This window comes from Gobio gobio (assembly GCF_949357685.1).
Source record: "Gobio gobio genome assembly, chromosome: 8".
Taxonomy (NCBI): domain Eukaryota; kingdom Metazoa; phylum Chordata; class Actinopteri; order Cypriniformes; family Gobionidae; genus Gobio; species Gobio gobio.
The window spans coordinates 58,048,071-58,070,570 of NC_137114.1; the positions used below are offsets into that span (position 1 = coordinate 58,048,071).

Below are 22,500 nucleotides of genomic sequence, written 5' to 3' on the forward strand. Positions count from 1 at the left end.
TGATGTTCATATGTTTAGTTATTTGTATCTACATTTGTATTATTCTTTTAGTTTGAGTTTGAGTAATGTTAGTCCTTCCAGTTGATCTAAATGAAATTATTAACGTTGCCTTGCCAACTAACTGAAAGTATGTTTTTGAATATTTAATTTCAATGTAATATTTAGAGTTGTGTGTGAACAATATCAGGAGAGAAGACTGATCCTCACAAGCTCATGTGGCCGAACTCATCCTGAAGCGTCAGCAGCAGCTCGGCCAGCTCCTCATTGGAGGAGGAGGAGGAGGAGGAGGAGCTACTGGAGGAGGGGGCGTGTCCCAGCACACGCTCATTACACAGCTGAGGATGATGCTGCTTCATCAGATGGAGGACGCGCTGGACATTCGCCCGCACTGAGTGACTGGAGCCTGTGGACTGAACACACACACACACACACGCTGCATTACGCCCTGAGGACATGAGGAAACATGAGGAATCTCCAAACCGTGATGAGAGTGTGTGATTGGTTACCGTCCCGGTGACAAACGGCACGTCCCCCAGACTCAGTCTGTAGTGCGGCTGCGGGCGGAGCGGATGCTTCTGCAGAAACACAGCCATCCGTCAAACTCATTTCATACTGCGCTTCATAATACACACGCTCTCAGAGCAGATTCACACACACACGACATCTTAAAATATTTCACAGTTTACTTTTTCTGTGTATTTCGGACTATTTCTGAGTATTTGATTGTATGTTCGGAGTATGATGAGTATGATGAGTATGATGAGTATGATGAGTATGATGAGTATGATGAGTATGATGAGTATGATGAGTATGATGAGTATGATGAGTATGATGAGTATGATGCGTATGTCTGAGTATGATGAGTATGATGAGTATGATGAGTATGATGAGTATGATGAGTATGATGAGTATGTCTGAGTATGATGAGTATGATGAGTATGATGAGTATGATGAGTATGATGAGTATGTCTGAGTATGATGAGTATGATGAGTATGTCTGAGTATGATGAGTATGATGAGTATGATGAGTATGATGAGTATGATGAGTATGTTCAGAGTATGATGAGTATGTCTGAGTATGATGAGTATGATGAGTATGATGAGTATGATGAGTATGATGAGTATGATGAGTATGTCTGAGTATGATGAGTATGATGAGTATGTCTGAGTATGATGAGTATGATGAGTATGATGAGTATGATGAGTATGATGAGTATGATGAGTATGATGAGTATGATGAGTATGATGAGTATGATGAGTATGTTCAGAGTATGATGAGTATGTCTGAGTATTTCAGGGTATGTCATAGACGGGGTAAACCAAGCCTGATCTGCCGGCGAATTGATTTCGCCCTGCAACTCAGTCTGGTACATTCATATCTACTGCTTCTGTTACACTTTTGCGGGAACCAATCACAGACTGGCTTATCCACCTGGCGCGCTATTGGCGGGTTTAACACGATGACAGATAGAGAAGCGATGGGTCGTCGCCCGTTGACCAATCTTAAAGTGAGCTTGGTCTGGTGATAGTCAGACTGGTATTTCATGATATTTCTGAGTATTTCAGAGTGTGTTGGAATATTCTGAAGTATTTCAGAGTATTTAATGGTATTTCAGAGTGTGTTGAAGTATTTCAGAGTATTTTAGGGTATTTCAGAGTATTTTGAAGTATTTCAGAGTATTTAATGGTATTTCAGAGTGTGTTGGAGTATTTTGAAGTATTTCAGAGTATTTAATGGTATTTCAGAGTGTGTTGGAGTATTCTGAAGTATTTCAGAGTATTTTAGGGTATTTCAGAGTATTTTGAAGTATTTCAGAGTATTTAATGGTATTTCAGAGTGTGTTGGAGTATTTTGAAGTATTTCAGAGTATTTAATGGTATTTCAGAGTGTGTTGGAGTATTCTGAAGTATTTCAGAGTGTTTTAGGGTATTTCAGAGTATTTAGTCAACTTTATTTATATAGCGCTTTTAACAATGTAGATTGTTTCAAAGCAGCTTTACAGTGTTAAACAGGAAAATAATGCAGCATAATTTTATTCAGCTGTATAGCCATTCTGGAAAAATTTCAAGTATCATACAGTGACAGTGTGGGCTTTAGATTAATAATTTGATCAGTAATTTAGTTTAAATGGTTAATTTAGTTTATTATTTAGATGTATTTCGATGTTTAGTTGAAAAATTTAGTGTCCCCATGTATTTTGCCCCCAGTATTTAATGGTATTTCAGAGTGTGTTGAAGTATTTCAGAGTATTTAATGGTATTTCAGAGTGTGTTGAAGTATTTCAGAGTATTTAATGGTATTTCAGAGTATTTAATGGTATTTCAGAGTGTGTTGAAGTATTTCAGAGTATTTAATGGTATTTCAGAGTGTGTTGAAGTATTTCAGAGTATTTTAGGGTATTTCAGAGTATGATGGAGTATTTTGAAGTATTTCAAGAGTATTTTCAGGGGTATTTCTGACTATTTCAGCATATTTCGGGGTATTTCTGATTATTTCAGCATATTTCGGAGTATGTCAGAATATTTAATGGTATTTCAGTATTTTGTATTTTGAAGTATTCTGGTCTATTTTGAAGTATTCTGGTCTTTTTTGGAGTATGTAGGAGTATTTGTGAATATTTCAGGGTGTGTCAGAGTATATTGGTCTATTTCAGAGTATGTTGCCGTATTTCAGAGTATCTCTGTCTATTTACTATGACTGATTTCGAAGCAATTGATGGTAAAATTTTAGAAGAAACAGTACAGCACCTTAAAACATCAACCTGCGCCCTTGACACACTCCCCACTTCTTTTTTCAAAAGTGTGTTTAACTGTTTAGAAGCAGATCTCCTAGAAGTGGTAAACGCCTCACTCCTTTCTGGGACTTTTCCAAACTCCCTTAAAACCGCAGTAGTAAAGCCTCTCCTGAAAAAGAGAAATCTGGATAACTCCATATTGAGCAACTACAGACCAATCTCAAATCTCCCCTTCATAGGCAAGATCATTGAAAAAGTTGTTTTCAGTCAGCTGAACAAATTCTTAAGCTCAAACGGATACTTTGACAATTTTCAATCTGGTTTCCGACCGCATCACAGCACAGAGACGGCCCTCATTAAGATAATAAATGATATTCGCCTCAATACAGATACAGGCAAAACATCAATTCTGGTACTACTGGACCTCAGTGCTGCATTCGACACTGTTGACCACAAAATACTTCTTGACAGGCTAGAAAATTGGGTTGGGCTTTCTGGAATGGTCCTCAAATGGTTCAGGTCATACTTAGAAGGGAGAGGTTATTATGTGAGTATAGGTGACCATAAGTCTGAGTGGACATCCATGACATGCGGAGTCCCACAAGGGTCTAGTCTTGCTCCACTCCTATTCAACCTGTATATGCTGCCACTGAGCCAAATAATGGAAAATAACAAAATGGCTTACCACAGCTATGCTGACGACACCCAGATCTACTTAGCCCTATCACCAAATGACTACAGCCCCATTGACTCTCTATGTAAATGCATTGATGAAGTTAACAGTTGGATGTGCCAAAACTTTCTTCAGTTAAACAAAGACAAAACTGAAATTACTACATTTGGAAACAAAGATGAAATTCTCAAGGTGAATGCATATCTTGAGGCTAAAGGCCTGAAATCAAAAAATCAAGTCAGGAATCTTGGTGTGATTTTGGAGTCAGACCTGAGTTTCAATAGTCATGTCAAAGCAATAACTAAATCCGCTTACTATCATCTCAAAAATATATCAAGAATTAGATGCTTTGTTTCCAGGCAAGACTTAGAGAAACTCGTTCATGCTTTTATCACCAGCAGGGTGGACTATTGTAATGGTCTCCTCACCGGCCTTCCCAAAAAGACCATTAGACAGCTGCAGCTCATACAGAATGCTGCTGCCAGGATCCTGAGCAGAACCAGAAAATATGACCATATCACACCAGTCCTCAGATCTTTACACTGGCTTCCAGTTACATTTAGGATCGATTTTAAAGTGCTATTACTTGTATATAAATCACTCAATGACCTAGGACCTCAATACATTGCAGATATGCTGATTAAATACAAACCCAACAGATCACTCAGATCATCAGGATCAAGTCAATTAGAAATACCAAGGGTTCACTCAAAGCAAGGAGAGTCTGCTTTTAGCTATTATGCCAGCCGCAGCTGGAACCAGCTTCCTGAACAGATCAGATGTGCTCCAACAGTAGCCACTTTCAAATCCAGACTCAAAACACATCTGTTCAGCTGTGCATTTACTGAATGAGCTGTGCCACTGTACGTGCTTTGTCCGAACTGCTTGCATTTTAATTTATATGCTTAAATTTAACCCTGTTTTTATTTTTATTTTTAATTATACTCTTTATTTTTATCTTTCAATATTTTCTTTATTTTTTATTTCTTTAAATTCCTATTATAACTGTAATATTGTTATTTCATTTCTGTGTAAAGCACTTTGAATTGCCACTGTGTATGAAATGTGCTATACAAATAAACTTGCCTTGCCTTGCCTTGCCTTGCCTTGCCTATTTCGGAGTATGTTGGAGTATTTTGAAGTATTTTAGAGTATTTTAGGGTATTTCTGACCATTTTTGAGTATTTCAGCATATTTTGGAGTATTTCAAAGTATTTAATGGTATTTTAGTGTGTGCTGAAGTTTTCCAGAGTATTTAATGGTATTTCAGAGTGTGCTGAAGTATTTCAGAGTATTTAATGGTATTTCAGAGTGTGCTGAAGTATTTCAGAGTATTTAATGGTATTTCAGAGTATTTAATGGTATTTCAGAGTGTGCTGAAGTATTTCAGAGTATTTAATGGTATTTCAGAGTGTGTTGAAGTATTTCAGAGTATTTTAGGGTATTTCAGAGTATTTAATGGTATTTCAGAGTATTTAATGGTATTTCAGAGTGTGCTGAAGTATTTCAGAGTGTGCTGAAGTATTTCAGAGTATTTAATGGTATTTCAGAGTGTGCTGAAGTATTTCAGAGTGTGCTGAAGTATTTCAGAGTATTTAATGGTATTTCAGAGTGTGCTGAAGTATTTCAGAGTATTTAATGGTATTTCAGAGTGTGCTGAAGTATTTCAGAGTATTTAATGGTATTTCAGAGTGTGTTGAAGTATTTCAGAGTATTTAATGGTATTTCAGAGTGTGCTGAAGTATTTCAGAGTATTTAATGGTATTTCAGAGTGTGTTGAAGTATTTCAGAGTATTTTAGGGTATTTCAGAGTATTTAATGGTATTTCAGAGTGTGCTGAAGTATTTCAGAGTGTGCTGAAGTATTTCAGAGTATTTAATGGTATTTCAGAGTGTGCTGAAGTATTTCAGAGTATTTAATGGTATTTCAGAGTGTGTTGAAGTATTTCAGAGTATTTAATGGTATTTCAGAGTGTGCTGAAGTATTTCAGAGTATTTAATGGTATTTCAGAGTGTGCTGAAATATTTCAGAGTATTTTAGGGTATTTCAGAGTATTTAATGGTATTTCAGAGTGTGCTGAAGTATTTCAGAGTATTTAATGGTATTTCAGAGTGTGCTGAAGTATTTCAGAGTATTTAATGGTATTTCAGAGTGTGCTGAAGTATTTCAGAGTATTTAATGGTATTTCAGAGTGTGCTGAAGTATTTCAGAGTATTTAATGGTATTTCAGAGTGTGCTGAAGTATTTCAGAGTATTTAATGGTATTTCAGAGTGTGCTGAAGTATTTCAGAGTATTTAATGGTATTTCAGAGTGTGTTGAAGTATTTCAGAGTATTTAATGGTATTTCAGAGTGTGCTGAAGTATTTCAGAGTATTTAATGGTATTTCAGAGTGTGTTGAAGTATTTCAGAGTATTTAATGGTATTTCAGAGTGTGCTGAAGTATTTCAGAGTATTTAATGGTATTTCAGAGTGTGTTGAAGTATTTCAGAGTATTTTAGGGTATTTCAGAGTATTTAATGGTATTTCAGAGTATTTTGAAGTATTTCAGAGTATTTAATGGTATTTCAGAGTGTGTTGGAGTATTTTGAAGTATTTCAGAGTATTTAATGGTATTTCAGAGTATTCTGAAGTATTTCAGAGTATTTTAGGGTATTTCAGAGTATTTAATGGTATTTCAGAGTGTGTTGAAGTATTTCAGAGTATTTAATGGTATTTCAGAGTGTGTTGAAGTATTTCAGAGTATTTTAGGGTATTTCAGAGTATGATGGAGTATTTTGAAGTATTTCAAGAGTATTTTCAGGGGTATTTCTGACTATTTCAGCATATTTCGGGGTATTTCTGATTATTTCAGCATATTTCGGAGTATGTCAGAATATTTAATGGTATTTCAGTATTTTGTATTTTGAAGTATTCTGGTCTATTTTGAAGTATTCTGGTCTATTTTGGAGTATGTAGGAGTATTTGTGAATATTTCAGGGTGTGTCAGAGTATATTGGTCTATTTCAGAGTATGTTGCCGTATTTCAGAGTATCTCTGTCTATTTCGGAGTATGTTGGAGTATTTTGAAGTATTTTAGAGTATTTTAGGGTATTTCTGACAATTTTTGAGTATTTCAGCATATTTTGGAGTATTTCAAAGTATTTAATGGTATTTTAGAGTGTGCTGAAGTTTTTCAGAGTATTTAATGGTATTTCAGAGTGTGCTGAAGTATTTCAGAGTATTTAATGGTATTTCAGAGTGTGCTGAAGTATTTCAGAGTATTTAATGGTATTTCAGAGTATTTAATGGTATTTCAGAGTGTGCTGAAGTATTTCAGAGTATTTAATGGTATTTCAGAGTATTTAATGGTATTTCAGAGTGTGCTGAAGTATTTCAGAGTATTTAATGGTATTTCAGAGTGTTCTGAAGTATTTCAGAGTATTTAATGGTATTTCAGAGTGTGTTGAAGTATTTCAGAGTATTTAATGGTATTTCAGAGTATTTAATGGTATTTCAGAGTGTGCTGAAGTATTTCAGAGTATTTAATGGTATTTCAGAGTGTGTTGAAGTATTTCAGAGTATTTAATGGTATTTCAGAGTATTTAATGGTATTTCAGAGTGTGCTGAAGTATTTCAAAGTATTTAATGGTATTTTAGAGTGTGCTGAAGTTTTTCAGAGTATTTAATGGTATTTCAGAGTATTTAATGGTATTTCAGAGTATTTAATGGTATTTCAGAGTGTGCTGAAGTATTTCAAAGTATTTAATGGTATTTCAGAGTGTGCTGAAGTATTTCAGAGTATTTAATGGTATTTCAGAGTGTGCTGAAGTATTTCAGAGTATATAATGGTATTTCAGAGTGTGCTGAAGTATTTCAGAGTATATAATGGTATTTCAGAGTGTGTTGAAGTATTTCAGAGTATTTAATGGTATTTCAGAGTGTGCTGAAGTATTTCAAAGTATTTAATGGTATTTCAGAGTGTGCTGAAGTATTTCAGAGTATTTAATGGTATTTCAGAGTGTGCTGAAGTATTTCAGAGTATATAATGGTATTTCAGAGTGTGCTGAAGTATTTCAGAGTATATAATGGTATTTCAGAGTGTGTTGAAGTATTTCAGAGTATTTAATGGTATTTCAGAGTGTGCTGAAGTATTTCAGAGTATTTAATGGTATTTCAGAGTATTTAATGGTATTTCAGAGTGTGTTGAAGTATTTCAGAGTATTTAATGGTATTTCAGAGTGTGCTGAAGTATTTCAGAGTATTTAATGGTATTTCAGAGTGTGTTGAAGTATTTCAGAGTATTTTAGGGTATTTCAGAGTATTTAATGGTATTTCAGAGTATTTTGAAGTATTTCAGAGTATTTAATGGTATTTCAGAGTGTGTTGGAGTATTTTGAAGTATTTCAGAGTATTTAATGTTATTTCAGAGTATTCTGAAGTATTTCAGAGTATTTTAGGGTATTTCAGAGTATTTAATGGTATTTCAGAGTGTGTTGAAGTATTTCAGAGTATTTAATGGTATTTCAGAGTGTGTTGAAGTATTTCAGAGTATTTTAGGGTATTTCAGAGTATGATGGAGTATTTTGAAGTATTTCAAGAGTATTTTCAGGGGTATTTCTGACTATTTCAGCATATTTCGGGGTATTTCTGACTATTTCAGCATATTTCGGGGTATTTCTGATTATTTCAGCATATTTCGGAGTATGTCAGAATATTTAATGGTATTTCAGTATTTTGTATTTTGAAGTATTCTGGTCTATTTTGAAGTATTCTGGTCTATTTTGGAGTATGTAGGAGTATTTGTGAATATTTCAGGGTGTGTCAGAGTATATTGGTCTATTTCAGAGTATGTTGCCGTATTTCAGAGTATCTCTGTCTATTTCGGAGTATGTTGGAGTATTTTGAAGTATTTTAGAGTATTTTAGGGTATTTCTGACAATTTTTGAGTATTTCAGCATATTTTGGAGTATTTCAAAGTATTTAATGGTATTTTAGAGTGTGCTGAAGTTTTTCAGAGTATTTAATGGTATTTCAGAGTGTGCTGAAGTATTTCATGGTATTTCAGAGTGTGCTGAAGTATTTCAGAGTATTTAATGGTATTTCAGAGTATTTAATGGTATTTCAGAGTGTGCTGAAGTATTTCCGAGTATTTAATGGTATTTCAGAGTATTTAATGGTATTTCAGAGTGTGTTGAAGTATTTCAGAGTATTTAATGGTATTTCAGAGTATTTAATGGTATTTCAGAGTGTGCTGAAGTATTTCAGAGTATTTAATGGTATTTCAGAGTGTGTTGAAGTATTTCAGAGTATTTAATGGTATTTCAGAGTGTGTTGAAGTATTTCAGAGTATTTAATGGTATTTCAGAGTGTGCTGAAGTATTTCAGAGTATTTAATGGTATTTCAGAGTGTTCTGAAGTATTTCAGAGTATTTAATTGTATTTCAGAGTATTTAATGGTATTTCAGAGTGTGTTGAAGTATTTCAGAGTATTTAATGGTATTTCAGAGTGTGCTGAAGTATTTCAGAGTATTTAATGGTATTTCAGAGTGTGTTGAAGTATTTCAGAGTATTTTAGGGTATTTCAGAGTATTTAATGGTATTTCAGAGTATTTTGAAGTATTTCAGAGTATTTAATGGTATTTCAGAGTGTGTTGGAGTATTTTGAAGTATTTCAGAGTATTTAATGGTATTTCAGAGTATTCTGAAGTATTTCAGAGTATTTAATGGTATTTCAGAGTGTGTTGAAGTATTTCAGAGTATTTTAGGGTATTTCAGAGTATGATGGAGTATTTTGAAGTATTTCAAGAGTATTTTCAGGGGTATTTCTGACTATTTCAGCATATTTCGGGGTATTTCTGATTATTTCAGCATATTTCGGAGTATGTCAGAATATTTAATGGTATTTCAGTATTTTGTATTTTGAAGTATTCTGGTCTATTTTGAAGTATTCTGGTCTATTTTGGAGTATGTAGGAGTATTTGTGAATATTTCAGGGTGTGTCAGAGTATATTGGTCTATTTCAGAGTATGTTGCCGTATTTCAGAGTATCTCTGTCTATTTCGGAGTATGTTGGAGTATTTTGAAGTATTTTAGAGTATTTTAGGGTATTTCTGACAATTTTTGAGTATTTCAGCATATTTTGGAGTATTTCAAAGTATTTAATGGTATTTTAGAGTGTGCTGAAGTTTTTCAGAGTATTTAATGGTATTTCAGAGTGTGCTGAAGTATTTCATGGTATTTCAGAGTGTGCTGAAGTATTTCAGAGTATTTAATGGTATTTCAGAGTATTTAATGGTATTTCAGAGTGTGCTGAAGTATTTCAGAGTATTTAATGGTATTTCAGAGTATTTAATGGTATTTCAGAGTGTGCTGAAGTATTTCAGAGTATTTAATGGTATTTCAGAGTATTTAATGGTATTTCAGAGTGTGCTGAAGTATTTCAGAGTATTTAATGGTATTTCAGAGTGTGTTGAAGTATTTCAGAGTATTTAATGGTATTTCAGAGTGTGCTGAAGTATTTCAGAGTATTTAATGGTATTTCAGAGTGTTCTGAAGTATTTCAGAGTATTTAATGGTATTTCAGAGTGTGTTGAAGTATTTCAGAGTATTTAATGGTATTTCAGAGTATTTAATGGTATTTCAGAGTGTGCTGAAGTATTTCAGAGTATTTAATGGTATTTCAGAGTGTGTTGAAGTATTTCAGAGTATTTAATGGTATTTCAGAGTATTTAATGGTATTTCAGAGTGTGCTGAAGTATTTCAAAGTATTTAATGGTATTTTAGAGTGTGCTGAAGTTTTTCAGAGTATTTAATGGTATTTCAGAGTATTTAATGGTATTTCAGAGTGTGCTGAAGTATTTCAGAGTATTTAATGGTATTTCAGAGTGTGCTGAAGTATTTCAAAGTATTTAATGGTATTTCAGAGTGTGCTGAAGTATTTCAGAGTATTTAATGGTATTTCAGAGTGTGCTGAAGTATTTCAGAGTATTTAATGGTATTTCAGAGTGTGTTGAAGTATTTCAGAGTATTTAATGGTATTTCAGAGTATTTAATGGTATTTCAGAGTGTGCTGAAGTATTTCAGAGTATTTAATGGTATTTCAGAGTGTGTTGAAGTATTTCAGAGTATTTAATGGTATTTTAGAGTGTGCTGAAGTATTTCAGAGTATTTAATGGTATTTCAGAGTATTTAATGGTATTTCAGAGTATTTAATGGTATTTTAGAGTGTGCTGAAGTATTTCAGAGTATTTAATGGTATTTCAGAGTGTGCTGAAGTTTTTCAGAGTATTTAATGGTATTTCAGAGTATTTAATGGTATTTCAGAGTATTTAATGGTATTTTAGAGTGTGCTGAAGTATTTCAGAGTATTTAATGGTATTTCAGAGTATTTAATGGTATTTCAGAGTATTTAATGGTATTTTAGAGTGTGCTGAAGTATTTCAGAGTATTTAATGGTATTTCAGAGTGTGCTGAAGTATTTCAGAGTATTTAATGGTATTTCAGAGTGTGCTGAAGTATTTCAGAGTATTTAATGGTATTTCAGAGTGTGCTGAAGTATTTCAGGGTATTTCTGACTATTGTAGGGTATTCCAGAGTGTTCGAAATACTTTGAACAGACAGAAAAAAATAAATTTAGAAATAGAAATTTAGAAATAAAATGTTCTACAAAACCAGCCGAATGATGTATGATCAAACCCCTCAGTGAAACCCTTTGTGGAATATGGAGACGGATGTCTGGTGTGTGTAAGAGCTGCTGAAGTGGAGGAAAGTGATCCTGCACTCGTTTACCGTTGAGCTTGTCTTCTGTTTGACTCTACTGGGTTTATGAGGACGAGGAGAAACCGCCTCAATGAGCAGCCGATTGGCTTCTAGACCCGTCTGTAACTGAGAGCAGAGATGGCATGATTAACACACACAGTGTTATGATGAGAGATGATACTACACACACTCACCTGAGCATCACACACACACACACACACACTCACTTGAGCATCACACACCCACACACACACACACACACACTCACACACACACAGTGTTATGATGGCAGATGATACTACACACACTCACCTGAGCATCACACACACACACACACTCACAGTGTTATGATGGCAGATGATACTACACACACTCACCTGAGCATCACACACACACACACACACACTTGAGCATCACACACACACACACACACACACACACACACACACACACTCACACACACACAGTGTTATGATGGCAGATGATACTACACACACTCACCTGAGCAACACACACACACACACACACACACACACACTCACACACACACAGTGTTATGATGGCAGATGATACTACACACACTCACCTGAGCATCACACACACACACACACACACTTGAGCATCACACACACACACACACACACACACACACACACACACACACACACACACACACACACACTCACACACACACAGTGTTATGATGGCAGATGATACTACACACACTCACCTGAGCAACACACACACACACACACACACACACACACTCACAGTGTTATGATGGCAGATGATACTACACACACTCACCTGAGCATCACACACACACACACACACTCACCTGAGCATCACACACACACACACTCACCTGAGCATCACACACACACACACACACACTCACCTGAGCCGCTTTCTCCTGCACCAGCTTCCTCTGATGCTCTTCCTCCTGCAGTTTCCTCTCCAGCTGGTGGATCTTCCTCTGGGCTGAGCTCTGAGTCTCCGTCAGTCTGTGGTACTCCTGCTCCAGCAGATCCAGCTTCAGCCGGACATCAGCCTGATCCACACGCTCCAGAGACACCTGCACAACACACACACACACACACACACACACTCCAGTGGGACAGATGCAGTGTTGGGGGAACGCATTACAAGTAACTTGAGTAACGTAATAATATTACTTTTTCCAAGTAACTAGTAAAGTAACGCATTACTTTTCAAAAACAAAATATCTGAGTTACTTTTTCACATTAGTTTGACTGACAGCTCATGTTGAGAGTTAGTGCAGAGGCGTGTGTGTGTGTGTGTGTGTGTGTGTGTGTGTGTGTGTGTGTGTGTGTGTGTGTGTGTGTGTGTGTGTGTGTGTGTGTGTGTGTGTGTGTGTGTGTGTGTGTGTGTGTGTGTGTGTGTGTGAACATGATGGTTATTGTAGTTCTAGACTAAATGTGAGCATTTATTTATCTCACTTGCACAATAAATTTCTTTTTAATCAAATTTTTTTTGTTTGTTGCTTATTTCTACTTTTGTGTACTATGTTTTGTCTGTTTCTGTAAAGCGCTTTGAGATGTACATTTAAAGGCGCTATAGAAAATAAAGATTTATTATTATTTATTAAAGATTCTGTCCTCCTCAAAATGAAGAAAATCAGTCAAATGCAGAATACTATGCAAACCTCCAATAATTAAATGTTAAATAAAACAACTATTTTTATGCATAATCTACCGTTATATTTAATTGACCAAAGTCTTGCTGCTGACCTTTGATGATGAAAATTACTAGATTTTTTGTTTTTATTGGTCAAACTTGTTTCTCCTGCGCCCTCTAGTGTTCATGAGGGAATCTGCATCTCTACCTCAGCCTGGGGCGCATTATTTACATTTTGGTATGAAGAGGTCTTTACCTTTGCAAAAAAAAATATAACTGTTTTTTTGTTATAAAAAACAAAACAAAAACAAGCCCAGCCCAGGTGAGAAAAAGTAACGCAAAAGTAACGTAACGCATTACTTTTCTTAAAAAGTAACTAAGTAACTCAATTAATTACTTTTTAAGGGAGTAACGCAATATTGTAATGCATTACTTTTCAAAGTAACTTTCCCCAACACTGGCTATGAGACTGTGTTACGTGACTTTTGAACAAGTTTTTTTTTTTTATTCAACTTCAAAATTATAAAAACGTATAATGTTGGCACACTCAGGTCTACACTATCTGTTGCAAATAAGCCATTCCAAGAGATAGTTCACAAAATAATCTACTGGCAGAGACACTTGCAAGGTGAGAGAATATATGTTTGACAGGTTTGAAACCCCCTGGAATAAGTAATAGTCAAAATGTATAATTATGTGTCTCTATTGTCTGTATGCCAGCATTGATTGCAAAATCTGCACCTCTTCCGTGGCTAATATTAATGTCATATCCTTACTCCGTGAAGTCAAGAGACAATGTGCAAATACTATTGGCTCATTTTCGGGTGAACTAAATATGCAAGACTAGTCTTACATGTCACTGTTTATAACACAGGATGTTCATCTATTGCTGGGCCACTTTAAAAAAAAAAATTGGGGCAACCGATATTAAATCGATACCATACAGAGTATGAATTTTGATGCGGGTATTGCGCATAATTTTACTCACTCTTGCAAGTTTTGGGTTTATGAAGCGGGAAATTACCGCAAATGTTTATTATTAAATTAATCAACAAAGATGATCACATCAATCAGTCATTTGGAAACTTTTTTGTAAGTAATTTCAGCATTACTGCGCGTCTCCATTGCTTCTGTCTTCAGAAGACATCGCACCTGCACGATAAAAGCATCTGCGCGCTCAGATTCAACACTTTCGCTTCCGTTTCAGGACAGCTGACGGAAATCACTGCCCACATCTTCTTAAACCTCGCCAATCTGAACATGCAAGCGATTTTATAGCATTTCGTAATACATATGGGATGAGAGCTCTTTAAGAGAGAGTTTTCTTTGCGCTCATGCCAACAACAAACACACACACACACACCCACACACACACACACATACACACAAGCCTAAAGAGCTCGCGCATTCCAAATTAAGTGGTTTTTCCTCAGTCAAATACACACAAAATTATGTGAAAAATGTCAATCTTTAGTGAGTCGTCATAAACACAGTTGGTTATGTCTTTCGCGGATGTAAATAGTGTAATAGTGTGCGTGCAGATATTATGAGGTCTAAACGTCACTGGTTGAAACGAACGCTGGAGATTTCTTTATATTTAAACGATACGATCTTATGTATGTGCGTTAATCAGTGTTAAAAGAAAACTGTCTAAATTAGATGGTTAGAATGATGCCCTCACCTGTCGATCTCTTAATGTCTTACAAGTCAGGAATGAAGTGACGATGCTTGGCAAGGTTTGATGGTTCTTCAGCAGTTTTATAAGCAAAGTAATTCCAACTTTCACGTCTAATCCTCTCTTTATTAATGAGTTTTGTGCGTGTTGAGTGAGATTCAACTGCTGTATTTATCTTGTTCCTCTATGGCACCACATTTGCCGGTTTCACGTCAGTTTGGGTAGCGCGCTGCCACCTAGCGGTGAACTTCGGAACAGCAGCATATACCGAAATGAGCAAAATCATGATATCGTACCGTTTGAAATCAAATATATACCGGTATTTTTCCAGTACCGGTATACCGCGCGTCTTCCTCTGCTTGTGAACAAATCTCTTCTGGGTCGTGTGTCCGAACGCCGGATCTGCTCATATTCTCACGCATGCGTCGTGGAGACACACACGGAAGACAAGAACAAGCTGGATAAAGGCGTTATTTAGATTTTTTTTTGCGCACAAAAACTATTGTCGTCGCATCGTAAAATTATTGTAGAGTCACTGTGGTGAGATGGACTTTGTAACGGTGTTTTTAGTGCCTTTTATGGGTCTTGTGAGTGTAAATGTACTGAATGCCAATGGAGGCCTATCTGAAGCCTTTCTCAGCATCAGCTTTACACTAAAATATCTTCATTTGTGTCTGAAGATGAACGGAGGTCTGACGGGTGTCCAACCACATGAGGGACAGTCATTAATGACACAATTTACAGTTTTGGGTGAATTAACCCTTTAAGAAAATGACAGCTCTGAAGAGACGCCGCTTTAGTTGGAGGCAGTGCTAACAATAATAAAGAAAGATGATGATCAACAGCTTATGTGTTACCACTGAAATGTAGATGTAATATATTTCCAAATGTGAGCCCATCTTATGCGGAATGTTGTCTAATAGACTGAAACACGATAAAACCAATGGATAAAACCTTCAGAATGCGTAAAAGTTAAAATTTACAATTCTGCAACTTCCATCTGTGTCGTTCTTCTTGGTGAAATGGTCCCACACACTACACGCTTCATACTGTTGCTGCCCTGCTCTAACCGCAAACCCAAACGCTGCGACCTCGCGCCACATGTTTTTATTGGTTTATTAAGTACAAACAGGCGAGTTATGAAAAATTGAGTGAGGGATTTGTTCACTTCACACAAAAATATTTTGGAAGTAGATGGCGAACTGTAGGAGCGTTTAGTCCACTGTCTATAATAGCCTAATTTAGAGATCACTTTTTTTTTTTTTTTTAATCGACAACTTTGATCGGTTAACGTTGACACGGTCAACCATCGGTCAAACGGTCATCGGTTAACATCCCTAGTGTGTGTGTGTGTGTGTGTGTGTGAGAGAGTGTGTGTGAGTGTGTGTGTGTGTGTGTGTGTGTGTGTGTGTGTGTGTGTGTGTGTGTGTGTGTGTGTGTGTGTGAGTGTGAGTGTGAGTGTGAGTGTGAGTGTGAGTGTGTGTGTGTGTGTGTGTGTGTGTGTGTGTGTGTGTGAGTGTGAGTGTGTGTGTGTGTGTGTGTGTGTGTGTGTGTGTGTGTGTGTGTGTGTGTGTGTGTGTGTGAGTGTGAGTGTGAGTGTGAGTGTGAGTGTGAGTGTGTGTGTGTGTGTGTGTGTGTGTGTGAGTGTGAGTGTGAGTACACAGCTGTGAGTACACAGCTCCACCTCGATCATCAAGTTTGCTGATGATACTGTTGTCCTGGGTCTCATCTCCAACAACAATGAGACGGCATACTTGGACGAAGTGGAGCAACTGACATCATGGTGCCAGGACAACTGTCTCTCTCTGAATGTTAACAAGACCAAAGAACTGATTGTGGACTTCAGGAAGAGACAGCATCGGTCATACTCCCCTCTCATGATCAGCGGGACACCGGTAGAGAGAGTGAGCAGCTTCAAATACCTGGGTGTGAACATCTCCGAGGATCTGACCTGGACTACACACATCCAGACACAGGTGAAAAAAGCCAGGCAAAGACTGTACCACCTGCGCCAGCTGAGGAAATTCAGGGTTTCACCAGCCATCCTGAAAACTTTCTATCGAGGGGCGATAGAAAGTGTCCTGACTCAGTGCATCACAGCGTGGTACGGGAACAGCACCAGTCACGACTGCAAAGCCCTGCAAAGAGTGGTGCGCTTATCCGAGCGCATCTCAGGCTCAGCTCTCCCGTCTCTGCAGGACATCTTCACCAAACGCTGCAGAGGTAGAGCTACTAAAATCATCAGAGACATTAATCACCCTGCAAACTCTCACTTCACCCTGCTGCCATCTGGTAAGCGCTTCCGTAGCCTGATGGCAAAGACTGAAAGACTCAGGAGGAGTTTCTTCCCCCAGGCCATCAGACTCCTGAACTCAGTCACGTGACTCACTTCACCCCCGCACACACATAAACATCCAGTTTAAACATTAACATCCACATACTGCCATTGCACTGCACTTTACGTCCCTATTGTTACTGCGTAACAACCTGTAATAAACCTTGCACATTATACTTCTTTATATATACATATTATATATTTTATGTTAACCACTTATTTTTAAGTCTACAGTTTATCTCACTTATCATCCACATATTTTTTATATTTTTATTTTTATCTTATTTCCTATTTTTATCTTTTACTTGATTTATTTATAATTCTACTTATGTTAATACTTTTTATTCTAATTTTATTCTATTTCTATTTAATTTCTTGTAACTGTTATTTGCACTGTCCATGGAGCGGACCTGTTTACATTTCACTGCCAGTTGTATATTGTGTATATAACTGTGTATGTGACAAATAAAACTCTTGAATCTTGAATCTTGAATCTCTTGAGTGTGAGTGTGAGTGTGTGTGTGTGTGTGTGTGTGTGTGTGTGTGTGTGAGTGTGTGTGTGTGTGTGTGTGTGTGTGTGTGTGACGCACCTGTTGCCTCAGCACAGCGGTTCTGTCGGACTCTGTGTTTCGCACGGCCTTTCTCATGAGCTCCAGCTGTCTCTCCAACCTCGAGCATCGGGTCTCAGCCGCAGTCAGCTGAGAGAGCAGACCTACACACACACACACACACACACACACACACACACACACACACACACACACACACACACACACACACACACACACACACACACACACACACACACACACACACACACACTCGATCAGCATTCATTAGAGGAGCGCTCCTGGCCCCAGGTGTGTGTGTGTGTGAGTGTGTGTGTGTGTGTGGGCATGTTTTTGTGAAATATCAGGACACAAATGTGTATAATGACATGGGTATTACAAAAAGAGGGTGAAATATGAGGACGTTCCCCATGTCCTCACTTTTCAAAATGCTAATAAATCACACAGAACAAGTTTTTTTTCACAGAAAGTGAACTGCACAGTCTCCTGTGAGGGCTAGGTTTAGGGGCAGGGGCAGTGTGTGTGTGTGTGTGTGTGTGTGTGTGTGTGTGTGTGTGTGTGTGTGTGTGTGTGAGGGGTAGGTTTAGGGGCAGGGGCAGTGTGTGTGTGTGTGTGTGTGTGTGTGTGTGTGTGTGTGTGTGTGTGTGTGTGTGTGTGTGTGTGTGTGTGTGTGTGTGTGTGAGGGGTAGGTTTAGGGGCAGGGGCAGTGTGTGTGTGTGTGTGTGTGTGTGTGTGTGTGTGTGTGTGTGTGTGTGTGTGTGTGTGTGTGTGTGTGTGATGGGTAGGTTTAGGGTCAGTGTAAGGGGATAGAAAATACGGTTTGTACGGTATAAAAACCATTACGCCTATGGAATGTCCTCACATTTCACAAAAACAAACATGTGTGTGTGTGTGTGTGTGTGTGTGTGTGTGTGTGTGTGTGTGTGTGTGTGTGTGTGTGTGTGTGTGTGTGTGTGTGTGTGTGTGTGGACGCACCGGTGTTGGTGTGTGGCTCGACCGATCTCTCTCCGCGGAGTGTGTGTGTGTGTGTGTGTGTGTGTGTGGACGCACCGGTGTTGGTGTGTGGCTCGGCCGGTCTCTCCGCGGAGTGTGTGTGTGAGTGTGTGTGTGTGAGTGTGTGTGTGTGGACGCACCGGTGTTGGTGTGTGGCTCGGCTGGTCTCTCCGCGGAGTGTGTGTGTGTGTGTGTGTGTGTGTGTGTGGACGCACCGGTGTTGGTGTGTGGCTCGGCTGGTCTCTCCGCGGAGTGTGTGTGTGTGTGTGTGTGTGTGTGTGTGTGTGTGTGGACGCACCGGTGTTGGTGTGTGGCTCGGCTGGTCTCTCCGCGGAGTGTGTGTGTGTGTGTTCCCTGGGGATGGTCTGGAGCTTCTGTCGGGCGTCACACCGCTCCAGCTCCAGCTGACGGATCTTCTCCTGCAGGTTCTGCAGCGCTGAGAGAATGGCTGCACACACACACACACACACACACACACACACACACACACACACGTCTTCATCTGCTTCACATGTTCATGGTTTGACTCTGTTATTGTGAATGTGAGAGAGCTGAGACTCTCCAGCAGGAGGAGCCGCTCACCCTCAGGATCAGCTCATGCTGGAAACTCAATACATTCATCCAGTGCACACACACACACACACACACACACACACACACACACTCACACACACACACTCTCTCTCTCACACACACACACACTCGCGATGATGACACCTGAGAGTTCACACACACTGATGACATCACCCGCGCTCATGAATGATTCACTCCTTCAGCTCTCAGTACAGTGTGTGAGTGAGTGTGTGAGTGAGTGAGTGAGTGAGTGTGTGTGTGTGTGTGTGTGTGTGTGTGTGTGTGTGTGTGTGTGTGTGTGTGTGTGTGTGTGTGTGTGTGTGTGTGTGTGTGTGTGTGTGTGTGTGTGTGTGTGTGTGTGTGTGTGTGTGTGTGTGTGTGTGTGTGTGTGTGTGTGTGAGTGTGTGAGTGTGTGTGTGAGTGTGTGTGTGTGTGTGTACCTGCGCTGCTGCTCTCAGGAAAGGCTCTCCCGGCTCTGTGTCTGTAGGGTTGGTGTGTGTTGATGAAGGGACGTCCAGTGGGATACTCGGCATACGAGGGCAGAGACGGACTATCAGACATCGCCACACCCTACACACACACACACACACACACACACACACACACACACACTTTCATCATTAAAGAGCAAAAAACGATCACACCTTTTCATTTTATCATGAGTAGTTAATACTCAACAAACAGCACGAGAGCAGGAAGTGAGCCGGAAAACTGTTGTTTATGGATACAATAATTACCAGAATAATAATAAAAAAGTTAGCTATGAAATAACTTTAAATATAAGCCTGTGTACAGTTTATTATACATGACCAGTGTTGGGAGTGAGGCGTTACTGTAATTCCACTACTTTTAGCGGTAACGCGCAAGTAACTAAATATTTTTTTTAAATCAAGTAACGCAATTACAATTCCTGAACTTTAAATGAGTTCGTTAATCTCTTTTGTGAAAATGAACTCTTGCAGACGAAGCTCAGATCTAGGCCTGTGTTTTTTATCCTCACTATTACACATTGTAGCCATTAAAACAGTTCAGTTTTGTTTTTAATGTCAAAGTAGCTATATTTCGTTTCCTTTCTTTATCAAGTTAATTTAGAAAAATGTTTGGAGCATTTTTTTTTTGTTAAATTAAAGTTTTTGTTTTTTTAAAGTGATGACCAAGCAGCTGACAGTGAGTTAACCCAACGCTTTAATCAACACTGGACTCGTCTTAACTATAATAAAACCCATAGATATCAAACACTTACTACTACTTTAAACTACTACCACAGTAAAAAGTTATTTTGTATAAGTTGAGGTTAGGCGTAGGCGCTCGCAAACGAAACGGGCTACACAATCTAAAAAAATCTAAATAAAAACACTCAGGTTGTCTTGCCTTACGCCTCTCCACAAAACGAATATAATCCGATCTTCAATTCCCGCGCTATATGCACATTTAACAGAGTTCACGGCTATGAAACTGAGCAAATGAAAACAGAGATGAAAACTAAACTTAACTGAGACATTTACTTTTGCTATGGTTAAATAAATGTTCAGTAATATCTTCCAGAGATTTTTTAATTTTGGCGCTTTTTTTTCTCTAAATAATGTTGATATGGCAACTAGTAAATGCACTAAGTTTCGTCATTCTGGAATGTGAGGTCTAAAAATTATTGTGTTTGACTGGTCAGTACTGTTCATATTTACATTTAAAAAGCAGACTTAAAAGTTACTTTCCCTAGTAACTAATTACTTTTGATATACAGTAATTGGTAAAGTAATTAAATTACTTTTAAAAGAAGTAACTAGTAACTGTAACTAATTTTCAGTAACTTGCCCAACACCGGTAAATGACATATGTTGATATGATTTGGGTGTGTTGACTTATTAGAATGATATTGCAAAAAAAAAACATTTTACTTCTTTAAAATGGTAATATTTATCTCAATGTTTTGTTTTAAACTGCAGAAATGATCAAAAACAGCATCAACAGAAAGAGTATTATTAAGTAATATTATTTACAGTTTTTTTATATTACATAATTCACTGTTTCATACCGTTTGATTGTGTTAGTTTCCAGAGGTGGACAGTAACGAAGTACATTTACTTGAGTACTGTACTTAAGTACACTTTTTGAGTATCTGTACTTTACTGAAGTATTATTTTTTAGGGAAACTTTTACTTTAACTTCACTACATTTGAAAGACAAATATCGTACTTTTTACTCCACTACATTTCTATCAGGGTCCTCGAAGGCAAAAGTCGTTTCTGTAGCAGCTTTGCAAGTCAGTGGATGATTTTTTCTTCTTCTTTAAAAGTGTTTTTTTTTTTGTGCAAAATGTAAATGTCTGGGAGAAAGAGAAGCATAGACATATGGATGAATCTGAGAAAGCATGATGAACGAGCTCAGTTCAGTCTGGTTTTTGTGCCTCTGAGATGCCAGAGCACGAGCACTGAATAGAGCTTTCTTTTGGGGGTTTTTCGCACTTAAACAGACCAATAGGCCTACACACAAAATGTCAATTTTCATTTTGGAAAGTATTCACGTAAACAAAGTTGATTATGTCTTAAGTGAACGTAAACAGTTGGGGGAATATCGGATGTGTATCAGTGTGTAGGATTTGTGCATTCTACCTTAAAGGGACAGCAGCTTTGTAAAAAGTTTTGTAACTTTTAAGTATTTAAATGAGTTCAAGGTAGTCGTATGCTAGCATGTCGGATGGAGCATCACAGACTGGCTTAAACCACCATGGCATAGCGTGCATTTATATAACAATGCAACAATAATAAAATAATGCATTGACATAAAAAAGGAAATGTACTTTTGATACTTAAGTACTTTTAAAAGCAAGTACTTCTGTACTTTTACTTAAGTAAAAATAGTTTTTAACAACTTTCACTTGTAACAGAGTAATATTTGACTAGCAGTACTTTTACTTTCACTCAAGTAATGGAGTTGTGTACTTTGTCCACCTCTGTTAGTTTCAATAGATTATGTGCGTGTATATTAACTTTAAAGCTGTTTCGTGTGTGAATGTTGCAGCTGTAATGTTGTTTTTACCTTCTCTCGCCTCGCGGAGGGTTTCGAGTCCATGTCCATTCAAATGTGAATTTAATCCTTTATCATATTTAATTAAAGTACATTCACGCTTTATGAGTTTTATCTCTGTTTGTTGTGAATTTGTGTTGGCTGTGGAAACAGGAAACAAAACACAAGCGCGCCCTGCAGAGGCTGTGAAGGCAGCGATGACAACTTCCGGTCTGCGGAATTATTAATAAAAGTCACGGGACGTGAATTATAACAATTAAAAGTCATGTGTAACTAAATCTGTTTTTGAAAGAATGTGATACTCGTCAACATATATTTTTAAATCAGTTTAATTGCACATTGTGTATAAAATATGTTTTATAGAGCGTAATTTGCTGTACCAGAAGAGACGACGTCCATCTCTGGGTTTCCTCAGACTCAGTTTTCACAGATATTTGTCGTCTGGTCGAGTATCTAATTTAAAAAGTAGTCGTAAACTGTTCATATGATCTATCTCGCATGAGTAAATGCCAAAATAAAACATAATGTCTTGTAATATCATAGAAA

At 37.6% G+C, this 22,500-nt stretch overlaps 1 protein-coding gene across 2 annotated transcripts in view; it reads right to left on the reverse strand.

Annotated features, from left to right (window-relative positions):
• Positions 1-22,105, reverse strand: part of cep57 (centrosomal protein 57) — a 31,517-nt gene extending 9,412 nt beyond the window's left edge. Inside the window, exons 1-8 of one of the 2 annotated variants that reach the window (XM_079823819.1) lie at positions 21,967-22,105; positions 19,371-19,500; positions 18,656-18,805; positions 17,386-17,507; positions 12,046-12,222; positions 11,178-11,273; positions 507-575; positions 208-410 (exon numbers count right to left, since the gene is read on the reverse strand). In XM_079823819.1, coding sequence (XP_079679945.1) covers positions 208-410; positions 507-575; positions 11,178-11,273; positions 12,046-12,222; positions 17,386-17,507; positions 18,656-18,805; positions 19,371-19,500; positions 21,967-22,005 — 986 coding nt within the window. In that variant the 5' untranslated portion in view covers positions 22,006-22,105. The remainder of the gene's footprint in view (positions 1-207; positions 411-506; positions 576-11,177; positions 11,274-12,045; positions 12,223-17,385; positions 17,508-18,655; positions 18,806-19,370; positions 19,501-21,966) is intronic. The other variant, XM_079823820.1, reaches the window with a different exon arrangement.
• Between the last annotated feature and the right edge of the window lie 395 nt (positions 22,106-22,500).